This window comes from Mauremys reevesii, linkage group 12, assembly GCF_016161935.1.
Source record: "Mauremys reevesii isolate NIE-2019 linkage group 12, ASM1616193v1, whole genome shotgun sequence".
In the NCBI taxonomy this organism is placed as follows: domain Eukaryota; kingdom Metazoa; phylum Chordata; order Testudines; family Geoemydidae; genus Mauremys; species Mauremys reevesii.
Window position 1 is genome coordinate 20,978,151 of NC_052634.1, and position 15,621 is coordinate 20,993,771.

General features: G+C 49.7%; 1 protein-coding gene and 1 non-coding gene across 2 annotated transcripts in view; both read right to left on the minus strand.

Moving 5' to 3' along the window:
- Nucleotides 1–15,621, minus strand: part of LOC120375921 (zinc finger protein 850-like) — a gene marked incomplete at both ends in the record, with an annotated part of 362,646 nt that overhangs the window by 223,695 nt on the left and 123,330 nt on the right. The window contains one exon of the mRNA XM_039496944.1: nucleotides 12,765–12,771. Coding sequence (XP_039352878.1) covers nucleotides 12,765–12,771 — 7 coding nt within the window. The remainder of the gene's footprint in view (nucleotides 1–12,764; nucleotides 12,772–15,621) is intronic.
- Nucleotides 1,162–1,235, minus strand: TRNAT-AGU. The gene has a single exon. It is a non-coding gene; the product is annotated as a tRNA-Thr (tRNA).

Here is a 15,621-nt window from a genome sequence, read left to right on the forward strand (position 1 = left end):
TCTTAGTTTTTATCTCAAAAGGTAACATCCTCATCATCTCCCCCAAACACCCTGGGACCTGCTGAAATAATTAAAATACCCCCATCCTGAGCAAGGCCAGAACAGTGAACCAGAGCTAGTGTCTAGGCCAAGCTGTTCTGAAGAAGGCAACTCAAACATTTTCTCCCTGCTTCCCTTGGCAAGGTCTGACTGAGAAAACAAAATTCCCCAAACTGAAAATTTTCTGCTGAAACACCAATACTAGTCTGGTTGGGGACTTTGATATGAATGTATTATTATTATTATTATTATTATTCTCTTCTGATTTATCTCAGTTCAGTGTTTGTCCTCCGGATGTGTTTACAGATATTGAGTTGTGGGGGAGAGAGGCCAATTCATAATGTCTCTACCCCCCTTTCATAGTGTCTTCCAACTTGCTAGGAAGCTCCTTTGCTGTGATGTGAGTCAAGCAGTGTCCATTGTCGCTGTGCTATCTCAGAGAAGTCTGCATTGTACACGGTTCCTGGGATGGTCCTTGGGAGTGTGAATCCCTTCAATGGGCCAGCAGCAAGTCCGGCTCCTCCCTTGTCGCACCTGAAAGTCTGGTGGGGGGCATTTCCCCACCTCATAACATATCTTAGGTGCCTCCTTCCGACACTTTCAGAAAAAATGACTGGTTTCTTTTGGAAGCATCTGCACTGCAAGGCAAAGGCATCTTCTCTGCTTCCTCCAAAGATTGACCAAAAGGTGGGAAGAGCAGACACATTTGGCAAGGCACCACTGGGTGCTGCATCCCTAACCTCCACTTTACCTGGCAGGTGCCTGGCCCAGCTTAGCCACAGTGCTGCTCTCTGGGACTTTTCTCCCAGCTCCTCCATTTCTCATCACTGACAATCAAAAGGAAGGTGACATGACCTCTGTGTGTGGACATCCCCAGCAAATCACAATGACGTGTGGCACAGGCTCTTGTGTTGCAGCAATTGCAGTCGAAGCAACCGCCATGCCAATGCGTCACAGCAGCCTTTTCATCAACTCCAGGCTTGTGATTTGATTCTTTCCAATGCTTCTCTCCAAAGAAGCCTTTTCCTTAGCAAGCAATTACTTGGATACCAAGGGAGGTCTCTTCTGTTTCCTAGAAAGACACAGGAAAATGTGAGCAGAGGAGACAAAAGCCATGCAACAAGGCACCACTGGGAGTTGAACCTAGGATCTCCTGTTTACTAGACAGGTGCTTTAGCCAACTAAGCCATGGTGCCTGCCTTGCAAAAGGGTATACAACTGTTCCATTTGATGGTTCAGGATAACACCTGCAAATTCCAAAGTACAGACGTTCCCCATTTCCCTCAAGACTTGCAGACCTTGAGGTGTCTGGCTCTCCGTGCACAGCAAGCCACAGCTGAGTTGACAGAGGGCTTCTAACATGTGCTTCTCCCACCAGTCACTGTGATCATATAGTGGTTAGTGATCTGTGTTTCAGTCGCAGCAACCTCGGCTCAGTTCTGAGTCATGGTAACCTTTCCTTCAGCTCTAGACTTCTCATTTGCCGCTTTCCAAGTGTGGTGGGGTGGCTGCCCCAAACAAGCAGAAGAAAGATTAAGGCAGCCTTGCAGAGGCTGTGCAGAACCCAGCCTATCAGGAAAGGGCTTATTGGGAGAGCCAATCAGGAGAAGGCTTGCTGGAGCAGCCCATATATAAAGGGCTGCTCAGCACAGCAAGAGTCAGTCACTCCTTGGAATTTGAGGAAAGAGGATTGGCTGCCCTGAAGGAAGGGCACCATGATCAGAGTAGTGCTGGGTGGGTAAGGGGAGCATGAGTGACCTCCTGGCCGACTACTGCCAGACTGAGGCCCTGATACAAAGGCGGAGGAAGGTGCTAGGTCTGTGGGAAATGGTCCAGGGAAACAGATGGCAGGGGTTGGAGGTGCACCCCTTTTGCCTCAGTCGCTGCTGACACAGGTGGCTACACCCTGGACTGCAGCTGGCCACTGAGGCAAGTGTCTGGGTAGAGGACGGCTGCCCCCTGGAAGAGGGGAGAGACCTGAGTGGGGCACAGCCAGAGGGCTGTGTCCATAAGAGGACATTGAAGTCCTGAGAACGACATGGGTCCTAATGATAGAACAGATGGCAGCCAGACGCCACTAGATGAAGGCGCACCAGGGGACCAGAGCTAATTGCCAGGACAGCCAACAGGAGGCACTGCAGTGAGGCATGCCCCATGGCACCAAGACTTAGCCACAAGGAAGGCTCTCTCTGTCTTGAACCATTACTTAGAAGGATTCTGCTGACAGGTCTTTTCTTTTTATGAAAAGAGATACAAAAAAGGAGCCAACAGAGACATTAGGTTCAGCAAGGAAGAACTGTCAGGCCAAGCCAGGATTTCCTGGTTACTAGGAAGGCTCTTCAGCCAGCTCTTCCCAAAGACCACTATCCAGAGGCCTTTTAACAGCCACTGCAGATGTTCATCGACAAAGAGATGCCAAAATAGAGTTCTCCACTGCCTGCAGCCATCACACTACCAGGAGTTCTGTGCACAGAGAGGCCCCTGCTGGTGGAAAAAGGCTTTGGTAGAGACTCTTCTGACACCAGCCATGGTCATATAACGTTTAGCACTCTGTGTTGTGGCTTCAGCATCCACAGATGCAAGTTCAGTTAGGGGATGTTTTCTTGTCTCCACATTCGTCTAATGGCACCTTTCAACACTTGTCACCAAAAAGACCTGTTTCTTTTGCAAGCAATGTAAAACTTGTGCTCTGCTTCCGGGGAATACTCCAGCCAGACAAATTGGTGTCAATTCTGCCTAGCCTGCTTGATGGCTCATTAAGGACCATCAGCTATACAACTGGCCCACTGCTAGGCAGAGGCAATCTTCTCCATTTCCTCAAAAGATCACCAAGCTGCGGGGAGAGGAGACGCATTCAGCCAGGCACCACTGGGTGCTGCATGCTGAATCTCCTCTTTATTCAGCAGGTGTCTGTGAAGGACATAATCTACACAGTGTAGAGGTCAAGAATAGGAGTTTATTACACACAGCGCTGGCGGAGTGTCACCTTGCGTATTAGGCTCATAGACACTGTCAGTCAATTGATTACAATAGAATATATAGATTTTCCATGGGCAGGGTAAAGTGACGGGGTAGGCAGTTCCACACCCCAGGATAGGTTCTGCACCAAGACAAGATAGCACAGTAGCCAATGGTTAACAGGTTACATAATGTCTCCACCCATGGTCTCAAGTTAGCAAGTTAACATTTAATGAATAATTTGATAAAATGTGAGTAGTATAAAATATCTATGTTGAATTCTGATTTGAGGTCCATAGGAAAGGAGCAACTCTTTTGATTGTCCAACAGGTACATTCCTAGGGGTTAAAGCAAAGAACCAGTGAAAGCATATGGCAATAAAGATTGTTTTCTGTGTGTCTAAAGGCAAGGCATTGGTCTCTTGGGAGGGAAGTGGAAAGATGCCATATCTTATACTGACATGTGCCTACTTCTCATAAACTCAAGATTGGATCTGTGGGGAGAACGTCTTTCTACAGAAGAGATTAACAGAAAAGGAAAAGGGATTCTTTGCTCAATTTGCAACTCTGAATAAGACACAATTATTTACTTCTTAGCTCCAACACCTGGCAATTTGCTGACCAGGCCTATCTTAGCAAGCAAGGCTTTCTGTTTACCCCAGCTTTCTCTTAGCTGATCACTATTTGCTAGGCCTCTGGTCCCTTGACCATACTCTGGACTTTGGCTCTGGAAAAGAGCTGGCACAATCCATAGATCAGGTTGTTATATAAACTGCACATGGATTTGAACCCTTCACATCCAGTAATGGCAAAGTCCTTGGTTCCGGCTTGTAGCAGTGATGGAATAAACTGCAGGTTGAAATCAAGTCTCTGGAGTCCATCCACAGCTGGGATGGGTCATTCAATCCTTTGTAGAGAGCTTCAGTTTGTAGCAAAGTCCCTGCAGAGGTATGGAGCAGGATTGAAGACAAGATGGAGATGAGGCATCAGCCTTTTATAGTCTCTTGCCATGTGGTTTTTGCTTTCTTTGTCCCAAGGACACTCTATCCAGCACGTGGCATAGAAAAACTTTAAAGTTCTGTCCATAGGCAGGTCCCTGCATACCTTGCTGAGTCACAAAGCATATCTGACTTCTCTCAGTGGGCCAGTTGTATAGCTGATGGTCCTTAATGAGCCATCAAGCAGGCTAGGCAGAATTGACACCAATTTGTCTGGCTGGAGTATTCCCCGGAAGCAGAGCACAAGTTTGAAATACGGGCAGCATAGAGCCAATATTCATAACGTCAACTACAAAAATGATACACATCCAGAGATAGCATAATTCTAATCAGCCAATCATAACCTCTCCATAGACCCCTTACATGACAACCTTTCTATAATATTGGCTGCAAATATAGAACAGTGGTCGCAACGGTGAGCTATACAGTTACAGATTATGTCAATAACATCACAGGAGATGACACGGCATCAGTGAGACTGATACTGGAATACTGCCTCCAGTTTTGGTGTCCTCATTTGAAAAAGATGTTGTGAAATTGGAGCTGGGTCAGCAAAGAGCCAGTAAATGTTCTGATGGCTGGAGAAAAATGCCTTCTAGGGAGCTATTGAACAAGCTCAACCTGTTTAGCTTATCAAAAGAAGATTGAAAGGTGACTTCATTGAAGTGTTGAAGGGCCTTAATGGAGAGAAAAGATTGGCTATTAAAGGGCTCTTTAATGTAGCAGAGAAAAGCATAACAAGCCCCAATGGCTGGACGGTGAAAAGAGACAAATTCATATTACAACTAAGGCACAAATATTCAACAGCAAAGATGATTCACCACAGGAACAAGCTACCAAGGAAAGTGGTGGATTCACAATCTTCTGATGTCATTTAATGAAGACTAGATGCCTTTCTGGAATGTGTTTACCCAAAAAGTAGCTATTGTGTCATACAGGAGGCCTGTGATATGCAGGGGGTCAGATTAGATGCTCTAATGGTCTCTTCTGGCCATAAAGTCGACAAATTTCTGAAAAACTGAGTGTAGTATTGGGAGCAGCGGCTGATGTTTTACTGTCTAGCCGGCTTGCTGCCTAGAACGAACACTCCTTGAGTGGGGTGATCCACAGGGAGTAGCTCAAACCTCCAAAGTCCCTGGGCAGGGGCAGGACATTAGCACAGCAAGGGAGGGGTGTGGCAGTGACATCACAAAGGCCTTTTGCAGGACCTCAGACTATTGGTCAAAAGTGGTGGGGAGGTGGTGACCTCACAGAGAGATGCTGACATCAGCCAGGCAGGACAGGGGTGAGGGGCCAGGGACACCTCAGAGACCCCTGTGGCTTTGCTTCAGCAAGTCTCCTTTTCCAGGTCTCTCTTTGAGGACTGAGAGTATTCGGGTTCACATATATGAGCACCAGGAGGAACCTCTTTTGAGTTTTCTCCTTCCCTTTTCCTGATTTTACTAGAAAACAACCATCCCTGTTTAGAAGGTAAGAGCCTCCTTGAGGTTTGAAACCTGTTCAGTCTGATCCATCTGGTGACAGTTGAATTCTAGGCATGGAAAACACGAGCTTAAGGAGGCAGAATTTTATTCTGCACCTGGGATTTTGTCCCTTAGAATCACTGTGGTCATTAGGGTTTGTCCTTTTTGTTTCACCTTTTCCTCCCTCCCTCCTTTCTCTTTGTCTCTTGCTTCTTTTGTCCTTTCACCTGTTCTCCTCCCAACAGCAGGAGCGGTGTGTGTGTGTGTGTGTGTGTGTGTGTGTGTGTGTGTGTGTGTGTGTTGCGGGGGAGTGCTCTGCAGCTCCCACTGTGGGAGATCCACCCAAAAATGTGGGTCTGAAATAGTGCTCGGGCAGTGATCCTCACCGGTGACCTGGGCCATCCTTTGGGCTCTCTGGTGAGAACCCTCAGCTTCTCGTCCTCAGTCTCTACCCTGATTGGCTGAGCAGGGGGTTATTGACAGGGAGGAGACTCAGGTCCTTGTTGTTCTCTTTGAAGACCAAGGAAATAAGTCAGAACCAGTTCTATGTTTGATGAATTTTGCTGCTTCGCTGCATTAATGGTCTCTGAGCAGTTCATGATTCTCTCTAACATTGCAGTTCTCCTCAAATACTTGCTGAATAATTACTGTGCACTGTTGTTGGTGTGGAGCTCATCTGAGAGCACTTTACTCAGGTCATTCAATGTAGGAAATTCAAGATCCGATGGTTAGTTTGAAAATCAGGGCTCTTGGGTCCTATTCCCAACTCTGCCACTGCCTGCCTGTGTGACCTAAAACAAGTAAATTCTCCTTTCTCAGCATTAGCTGCTCCCTCTTTCAAATTGGGATAATAATGATCCACTCCTACCTACCTCAACACACTCACTCTTCCCCAACATACACGTTATCTCTCCCCCCCACACACACAGTCTCCACACTGCAGTTGAAAGGCAGCTGGCAATCTAGTAAGATGCCCATTGAGCAATGGCTTAGGGAAACCTGCTGGCATTAGACTTGTTGGGGCCTGAGGCTGAAGTCAAAAGTCTGAGCCCCACCACCCAGGGCTGAATCCCTCAAGCTCTGGTTTTGCCCTTCCCCCACTTGTGCGGAGCTCAGGCTTTGGCTCCCCCCTGCCCTGTGTGGGAGGGGCTTGGTCCCTCTTTCCAGGGCCATGCAGTAAGTTTTTTTGGCAGAAGGTGGTTGCAGTGAAAAGAAGTTTGAGAAAACCTGGCATAGAGCATCTCCATTACTGAGCTGCAGCAGCAATGTTGCGGGGGAGTTTGAAATGTTGACGTGTCTTTAGCCTCTGAACACATCTAGACTTGGCTCCCTGGGTGATCAGACACTGAAAGTACAGCCATGGAGACACCACAGAGCCTAGCTGGCAGGAATCAAACTGCCACAGAAAGACACCTCTGGTTTCCTAGCCCAGCTCCCTAAGCCCTCAGCCACAATCACTTAACACAGAGGCTTTTCTACACTCTGGTTCTGTTCTCACTAAAGGGTCATTTCCAATGGTTTGCTCAGACCAGCTTCCCCAGCACACTCACTGCTGTGCAGCTCTGTACGTGTGGCCATGGCTGAGCAGCAAGAATTCCTGCCCATTTCCCCAGTGGCTGGAGCATGGCTAGAGTGTGTCTGTGGTTAATGATGTTGCTGTAGATTGTTCATTTCCTGCCTTGGCAATTCAGACAGTCCCTTTTCCCAACATATCTCCAGCACATCAGTAATTCCAATAACGGGCAGGTTTTCTCTGGGGCACTGAGATTTTTCAGGGAGTTGGTGGCTCCTTTCTTTCCTCACCCTGGAGTAAACTCAGCTTTTTATTCTGTGGTTCATGTTTTATGGAATAATAGCAGCAGCTTGAAGAAAGAGAAGAGTGAATATCTCACTGTCAGGGCTGAAGGTGGTCACGTCCTCTCTGTCTGACCATCGCCATTGCAGGAGAGAAGGTTTCAATGGAATCGAATGCCCTGGCTCAGACAAGAGATACAGGGAGGTTTTGCTGTTCATGGATCTGTGCAAAGGAAATTGTGTCTCTGTGTGAAACTGAGGAGGGAAATGAAATGCCCACCGGGTGGCGCAATGCCCTAAGCTAAGGCAGGAGGGGGAAGGACTAGAGCTGAGGAATGACTGAAGTGGACTCAAGTGGGATTGAAATGACATTTGTTTCTGTCAGGTAGTGAGAAATGTGACATTAATTCAGATGCGGGGTTGAGGCTTCCTTAGCTCCTTGTAAAAACTTGAACTTGATTTCCCAGAAGGAAGAGAGGGAAAGTCTGGGGCTGCCTTTAGTCCCTGGCTGGGGTCTCCTCGCCAGTGGAAAACATCCCTTGTTTGGTGCTGCCAAGGGGATCGTGCAGAGCTGAGACGTCCCTCGGCTTGGATCAAAGGGGGAGTTGGATGGAATTTATCACACAACCCTCCCTGCTCCCCAGAGCCCCACGGGGAGAATCTAGAGAAGGGGGAGTCATTCCTCCCCTGCGCTCCCAGAAGAGCTGCTAGGGCTCCTTCCTGCCAGCTACTCACCCCTGGATTCACCCTCAGCTCCTGGGATCTTTCTGCTCCAAAGGCACCAGAGTCCTGGCATGTGGAGGGCGTCACTGCACAGTCTGAAACACAAGGGAGGTTTCTGGAATTGAAGGAAGGAGCAGAAAATGGAGAGGAAAGAAACAGAGAGAAAACGCCTCTTCTCTCTCCCCTCCCTCTCCCAGCAAGAAATGTTACCAAGGACCAGCGTTAGGGGAACTGGTGCCCTGGGCAAAACTTGTACTTTGGCACTTCCCCATCACCCCTGGGCAATCCCCCTCCCCCTTTAGTGCTAGCTCCTGCACTCCCAACTCTTGTGCCTCCTTCACCCCTAACTCCTGCCCCCTCCTGTGCCCTAACCGCTACACTGTGTCCCCTTTGCCCTTAACTCCTGCACTCCCCTCCTGTGCCACCAGCCACTGCCCTGCTCCTGCACCCCCTTCACCCCTAACCCCTGCACCCCCTCCTGCACCCACGTGGGGACACTGACCTGTGTGCATGGAGCAGCTGGCATTGCTGCCTGCTCCTCCCTGGGATGCTGCTCCTCCGGGCACCCCAAGGGGCTGCAGGGGCAGGGCGAGAAGTGACATCGTCTGCGCTCCCTGCATCCAGGTCACTTTCCTCAGCTGGGCTGTATCAGGGGAGGGCAGAGAGCAGCAGCTTCTGATGCTCCTCTCCCAGCACAGCCCAGGTGGGGACAGTGACCAGGACGCATGGGGCACATAGTGTTGCTCCTCACTCCCCCCAGCCCTCTATGGGGCCACGGAGGAGCATTGGGGCAGGGAGAGCAGTGAGCATCTTTGCACTGGCACACAGTGCCCTTTGACCCCCTGGAGCCCTGGGCGGCTGCCGGGGCCCCCACCCCTAAGGCCGGCCAGGCTCCCCAGCATGAACAGCAGAGACACAGGGAGACTGGCCCCACACTGAGCAGTGGTAGCCTGGGCGGCTCATAATGGAGGCTCGGGGTGGGAGGGGTTGCTCAGCCTCCCCAAACCTTGCATCGCCAAGGAGACAGTGGGGCCAATAACTAGGTGCCCTGGCCAAATTGGGCCCCCCTGGAAAAGTCTCCCCCATGTCGGCCCCAGGGCTGGAGGAGCTCCCACTCCCTGCTACGGCCCGGGGGCTGCAGCAGGGGCACAGAGCGTCTCTGGTCTCGGGGCCGCAGCGGGGCAGGGGTAAAGGAGTGACAGGGTGGGGCCAGTGGTGGAACAGAGATGACAGTGGATGGGGCCGTGGGTAGAAGGGGGCGGAGCCACAGACAGAAGTGGGGGGTTATGGTTCCAGTTCTGGGGCTCCCGCACTTGTTCTCCCTTCCCTGGGCTTTAGCATCACTAGCCCCTGCTTAGCGAGTAGGGTTCAGTGGTCCCCAAAATGTGGGGCATGACTCCTAGGGGGACACAGAGGCAAATTCATGGGGGCAGCAGCACTCAGCCCCCATGGAGGGAGCACCATTCAGCCCCACTCTGCCCCAGCTCTTCCCCAACCCCACCCTCAGCCTGGGCCCCTGACTCCCAGCCCAGCCTCGACCCCCTCAACCCTGTCCGCACCCCTCTTTCCCCAGCAAGCAACAGCTCCACTCCCAGCCCCGGTTGTCAACCGTGGTTTTCAAGGGTGCCACATCCATGGATACGAGGGCACAGTGTGAAATGTTTGGGGACCACTGGTTTAGGATGATGTTCTCAATCACTTCTATGCAGTCAAATAAAAGCTATTCCTCACTCACCCCTCCATCAGGACTGACTAAGTATGTTCTGCTGCCCTTCACTCATGCAGGAAGGATAATAACATTTAATGCCACTCAATCCTAAAGTGATTTGTAACCCACCACCAGCCAAAACTGGTCATTTTGGGAAAGCGGCCCCATCATGCTGCATACCTAGGCAGAGTAGGTGTGTCTGTGCAAACACGGTCTGTTCCTGAAGTCTTTCCCCCAGCTCCTCACTAGATGTGAGGGGGGAGCTCATTCAGCCCCTGCTTCCGCTTAATATTTAAAAACTCCTTATTATCCCTAGCTCTGCTGACCTTAGATTTCTCCTTCTATCTCTTTCTTGACAGCTCAGATGAGGTGGCCAAGTGGTTAAGGTGATGGGCTGCTAATTCATTGTGCTCTGCACACATGGGTTTGAATCCCATCTTCCTGGAATGCTTTTAGTTTTCACCCCTCCTTTGTAGACAACCATCTCCCCCTTTGGTACAATGACAGATCAAACAATGTTACTTCTTGCAAACAAAAACTTTCTCAGAAACTCAGAACTCCCTTGCTTTAAATAAAATGTCTAAATCCCAGATTAAAAAAAAAATTCTCTAGTCCTGTATTTCTTAGTTTTTATCTCAAAAGGGAACATCCTCATCATCTCCCACAAACACCCTGGGACGGCCCCAAATTATTAAAATGCCCTCAACCCGAGCAAGGCCAGAGCAGTGAACCAGAGCTAGTGTCTAGGCTGAGCTGTTCTGAAGGAGTCAACTCAAACATTTTCTCCCTGCTTCCCTTGGCAAGGTCTGACTGAGAAAACAAAATTCCCCAAACTGAAAATTTTCTGCTGAAAAACCAATACTAGTCTGTTTGGGGACTTTGGTTTGCAAGTATTATTGTTATTATTCTCTTCTGATTTCTGAATCAGTTCAGTCTTTGTCCTCCAGGTGTGTTTCCAGCTGCTGAGTTGTGGGGGAGAGAGGCGAATTCATGATGTCTCTTCCCCTCTTTTATAGTTTCTTCCAACTTGCTAGGAATCTCCTTTGCTACAATGTGAGTCAAGCAGTGTCCATTGTCGCTGTGCTATCTCAGAGAAGCCTGCATTGTACACGGTTCCTGGGATAGTCCTTGGGACTGTGGATCCCCTCAATGGGCCAGCAGCGAGTTTGGCTCCTCCATTGTCACACCTGAAAGGCCGGTGGGGGGCATTTCCCAACCTCATAACATATCTCAGTAACACACACACAGAGCAAAACTTCATAACTTCCCAACCAATGCGAGCACACACAATCCAACAAGATATTAATGTTCAACAGATCAAGACTTTTGAAATGATACCTCACCAGGCACACTTTGTACCAACCATATTATCATTATATGAGAGTGGTGAATATGGGGCTTCAAGGTGCTGCTTTGAGCAGAGCGTGCCACACCTGGTCTTCCATTGCAATGGAGACGTACCCTTAGAGTCCATCTCTCCTGGGATAAAGATGGCAGCAGGGCTGGCCTGGGTCATCTGACTTGGGCTCATGGAGCTAAAGCTGAGGGGCTAAAAACTGTGGTGCAGATATTTGTGTTCACGCTGAAGCCTGGGTTCAGAAACCCTCATGGGGCCTCAGAGGTTGGGCTCAAGCCCATATGTCTGCACTGTAATTTTATAGAGGTTGGGAGGGAGTTTAGCAAGTGGAAATGGTAAAACCACATTGAGGGGAGTGGACCACTGACCTATCAGCTCTTAACACCCAAACTTTCAGTAACTCTATTATCAGTGCCTGTGAGTGTAATTTAAACCATAGATCCATCTAGCTCTGAATCTTGTCTTCTGACAGTAGCCAATACCAGGTGCCACAAAAGCCACTCCTCAAGGTACTACTGGGAGTTCAACCGAGGATCTCCTGCTTACAAAACAAAGGTTTTAACCAGCTAAGCTATAGTACCTGCTATTATTTAAAGTATCATGTTTGCCCACACCTGACTTTCTGCCAATCCCCACTGGGCCCTGACAAGTGTTGCTCATGTTTGGATTCTGTAAAGCAGAGGAGCAGGTGACGTTTTGCTCCCAAGGTGTGTGTGTGATTCTTTGGACAGGTCTACACTACAAAATTAGGTTGGTGTAATTACATTATCTAGGCTGGCAATGCCGTTATATAAACGTAATCCCAGTGTAGATAACAGCTCAGCAGTCAGAACTTTCTGGAGCTATGAAAGGGGAGGGGCCCAGACTCTGTAGCAGGAATGCAGGGCAGGTGAGTTCACGGCAGGCATTGTGGGATACTGGTGGAGACCAGTTATGGTGATATAATGACCAGCAGCATTTACACTGACAATTTGTCACTTTAAGTTTGCTGCAAAAAGCTCTAGGCCTCTCGTCGAGGTGGTTTTATTTTGTCACCAAAACAGGGCAGTTTTGTCGCCAGACGTGGCATTGCAGTGTGTGCACCAGCCAAAAGCTGCTGACCGAGGGAGCGTTGTGTGTTCTTCACACACCTGAGCAATATAATGATGCTGAAATAACTTTGTAGTGCAGACCTGGCCAAAGATTCACACACACACACACACACACACACACAGAGCTTGCAAGGAAAATGTCACCTGCTCCTCTGCTTTGCAGAATCCAAACACAAGCAAAGCGTGTTCAGGCCCCAGTGGGGATGGCAGGGAGTCAGGTGTGGGCAAACATGATACTTTAAATAATAGCAGGTACTATGGCTTAGCTGACAGACTGCAGATTATAACCCAGCAGGCAGATTATAACCCAGGAAGCCAAATCCTTCCCCAAACTGACAGTTGAAGCAGAAGATCCCCTTGGAAAGATCAGGATTTTTGCCTTTAAAAACAAGGAAAATGTGCATTGTTCTCTTCTGTCTACAGCGAGAGATTGAAGAAGCGCAATAGATTTCATTGACTGGAGGTTAAGAGGGGATTTAATCACTGTTTTTAAATACACAGTTTTAAAAATTCCCAGAGGGGGGAATATCTGATTTTAAAGGGTTCTTTAATTCACCAGATAAAGGTTGAACACAACCCCATTGGTTTGCAGTCAATGTCACAAAATGCCAACTGGAAATTACCATTTTTTAACCGTGAGGCTAATTATCTAGTGGAACAAGCTCCGTAAGGGACATGGTTAATTCCCCATCTCTGCCCTGTGTAAATGAAGACCGCAGCTCTTGCTGCAAGACACCTGGTGTGTGGGTGTCCCTGTTCCCCCTTCAGAACCTCTGGTACATGGTGCTTGCCTCCTCCCAGTTCAAGATCCCCATCATGTGGGTGCTCCCATCCAGGATCCCCGGTGGGTGTCTCTGTCCCCCACCCCATGAACTAGCTCCCGTGTGTGGTTTCCCCTGCCTGCCCCCATCCGGGATCTGTGGGTGTCTCTGTTCCCCTTTTCAAGATCCGTGTTGCTTGGGTGCATCCCTCCCCCCAAATCAGAATCCCCAGCATGTGGGTGCTCCCATCCCCCCATCCAGGCTCTGCAGGGGGTGTCTGTATAAAAAGAGACTGTGTCTCACTGTCTTGCCCAGGCTACACTGCAGGGGCTATTCACAGGTGCAATCCCACTACTGATCAGCATGGGAGTTTTGACCTGCTCCGTTTCCTGACCTGGGCCAGTTCACCCCTCCTTAGGCAACCTGGAGACCCCAAGCTTCCCCAGGATCACCATATTGATGCTGAACTTAGTGCGGACACCTGATCGGCACAGCCCCCTGCAGCCCAGAACTCCTGAGCTCAAGTGATCCGCCAGCCTCAGCCTCCCCAGGAGTTGGGATCACAGGTACCAGCCACAGGGCCCAGCTTGTTTTGCAGTTTGGCAGCTGGAGCTTTAAACTCTGCTTGTGAGCTCTGTGCCTTGGCCAGACGGGGACAGCCTGGAACTGGGAAATGCTCCTGCTTCCCCCACCCCCATCTCATGTCGAGCTGCAGGCGCCGCTGTCCTCCCAGGTAAGATCCCGGATGTTTCGGTGCCCCCTTCCCCCGCCCAGCTGTCCGGGTACTTCTGCCCCCCAGACAGAATCCTGGATTAGCAGACAGACCAATGGAGAAATGCCGTTGAGTCCAGGGTAATACTCCACTGCCATTTTACCTTTTTCGCTTGCTAAACTCCTTCCCAACCTTGTGGGGTCCCAGAGCCTGGTATTGAGCCTGAGCCGAGGTGTCTACAGTGCAAATTTACCACCCCGCAGCGCAAGCCCCGGGAGCCTGCACTGGCACGGGACAACCGTGGGTGTTTCATTGCAGTGCGGACATAGCCTAGCATTATGTCTACACTGCCATTAACACACCCAAGTCACTATTCTCAAACCCTGGGTCAGTTGATTCAGGCTTGTGGGGCTTGTGCTGCAGGGTTATAAAATTACAGTGTAGACACTTGGGCTTGAGCCCAGCCTCCGAGACCCCACGAGGGGTGAGGGTCTCTGAGCCTGGGCTCCAGTATGAGCCCCAGGAGCCCAAATAAGATCATCCAGGCCAGCCGGGCCAGCGGGATTTTACCACAGTATAGATGCCCTCTCAGGGTATGTCTACACTGCAATGTAAGCCCAGGGTTAGCAGAAGTCATGTCAGCAGCCCAACACATAAACATAAACCACGAGGGAAAGATCCACCCCCAAATAAGCTGGGCAGTGTCTTTCTCCCTACAGTTTGTAAGTCCAGCAACCAAAAGTCCTTTAACATGAGCCTACCCCGCTCTGCACCCCACTCACAGCTGTTGTCCTTAGTCAGTGCAAGCCCAGAGGTGCCTCTGTAGAGTTCACCTGCCATCCTGGGTGGAAAAGGGGGAAATAAGAAGGCCCCGTACTCACTATGTTGTCTAGGGACTCACTCATCCCTCCACTGCCACCCTGTCCTAACATTGGTCTAACACCTACATTTTAGTATTGAGACCCAGGCTCCAGCCCGCTTGGCTTTGGAACCCCTGTCCCCTGCCTAGCAAAGGCTATTGAATTGAGGGTGAGTCCCTCAATCAGGGTCTGCCAAGCACAGTTGTGCTGCCCTCGATTCACACAACAAGGATAACAACGCTTTATTTCTCCTGCCCCTGTAACATGGAGACTGGGAATCCAACACCAGCCAAACATGATCATTTCGGCAAGCAATCCAACATATTTCCCACATACTGTAAAATCCACATGCAGACTCCTACACAAAACCTTGCAAGAAAATCTTCCTGAGGGGGTCTGAAGCACTTGCTGCTGGAGGGATTGAGGGAGCCGTGGGTTGGGATTGAGGGGCACTGGGAATGGGAGGGGCTGTGGGTGGGGATTGAGGGGCACTGGGAATAGGAGGGGGCTGTGGGATGGGACAGAGGAGAAGGGTGAAGAGGTTCAGGCTCTGGTTGGGAGTGAGAAGCAGTGAGCATAGGAGGGGCTGAGGGTTGGGATTTAGGGGCACTGGGAAAAGAGGGTACATGGGTTTGGGCTGAAGAGCATCTTCATTTGGGGATCCAGCAGGACAGGTGAAGGCAGCAGGTGATTCTAATTCCTTAGGGACATTCTGTGTGTATGTATGTGTGTGTGTGTGTGTGTGTGTGTGTGTGTGCAGGGGAGGAACATGCTCTATGCCCAGAGGCCTTTATTCCTCCAGGCTGCAAGGACAGAGGAGCTGTCAGGAAGTTGCCCCTTCAAACCCACACAGAGAAAGGCCCTTCTGAGGGAAGGGAAAATCCTGCAGAGAAAAAGTAACATCAAAGAGGACATGAGAAAGACAGTTTAAGATCTTCATGAGTAGTTTATCACCTAACCATGGATTTGAACTGTGGATCCTCAAATTAAAAGTCTGATACTTTACCAACTAAGCTAGTCAGGCTCATGAAGCACAAGAGCAAGTTGGTGCAGAGGAGAAACTAGTCAAGAAAACAAGAGCAAGAAACAATAGGGGAAACCTGCTGCTCTCTCTGGCCCAGTCAACACTACGAGTTTATATCAAAACGTCTGTTAGTC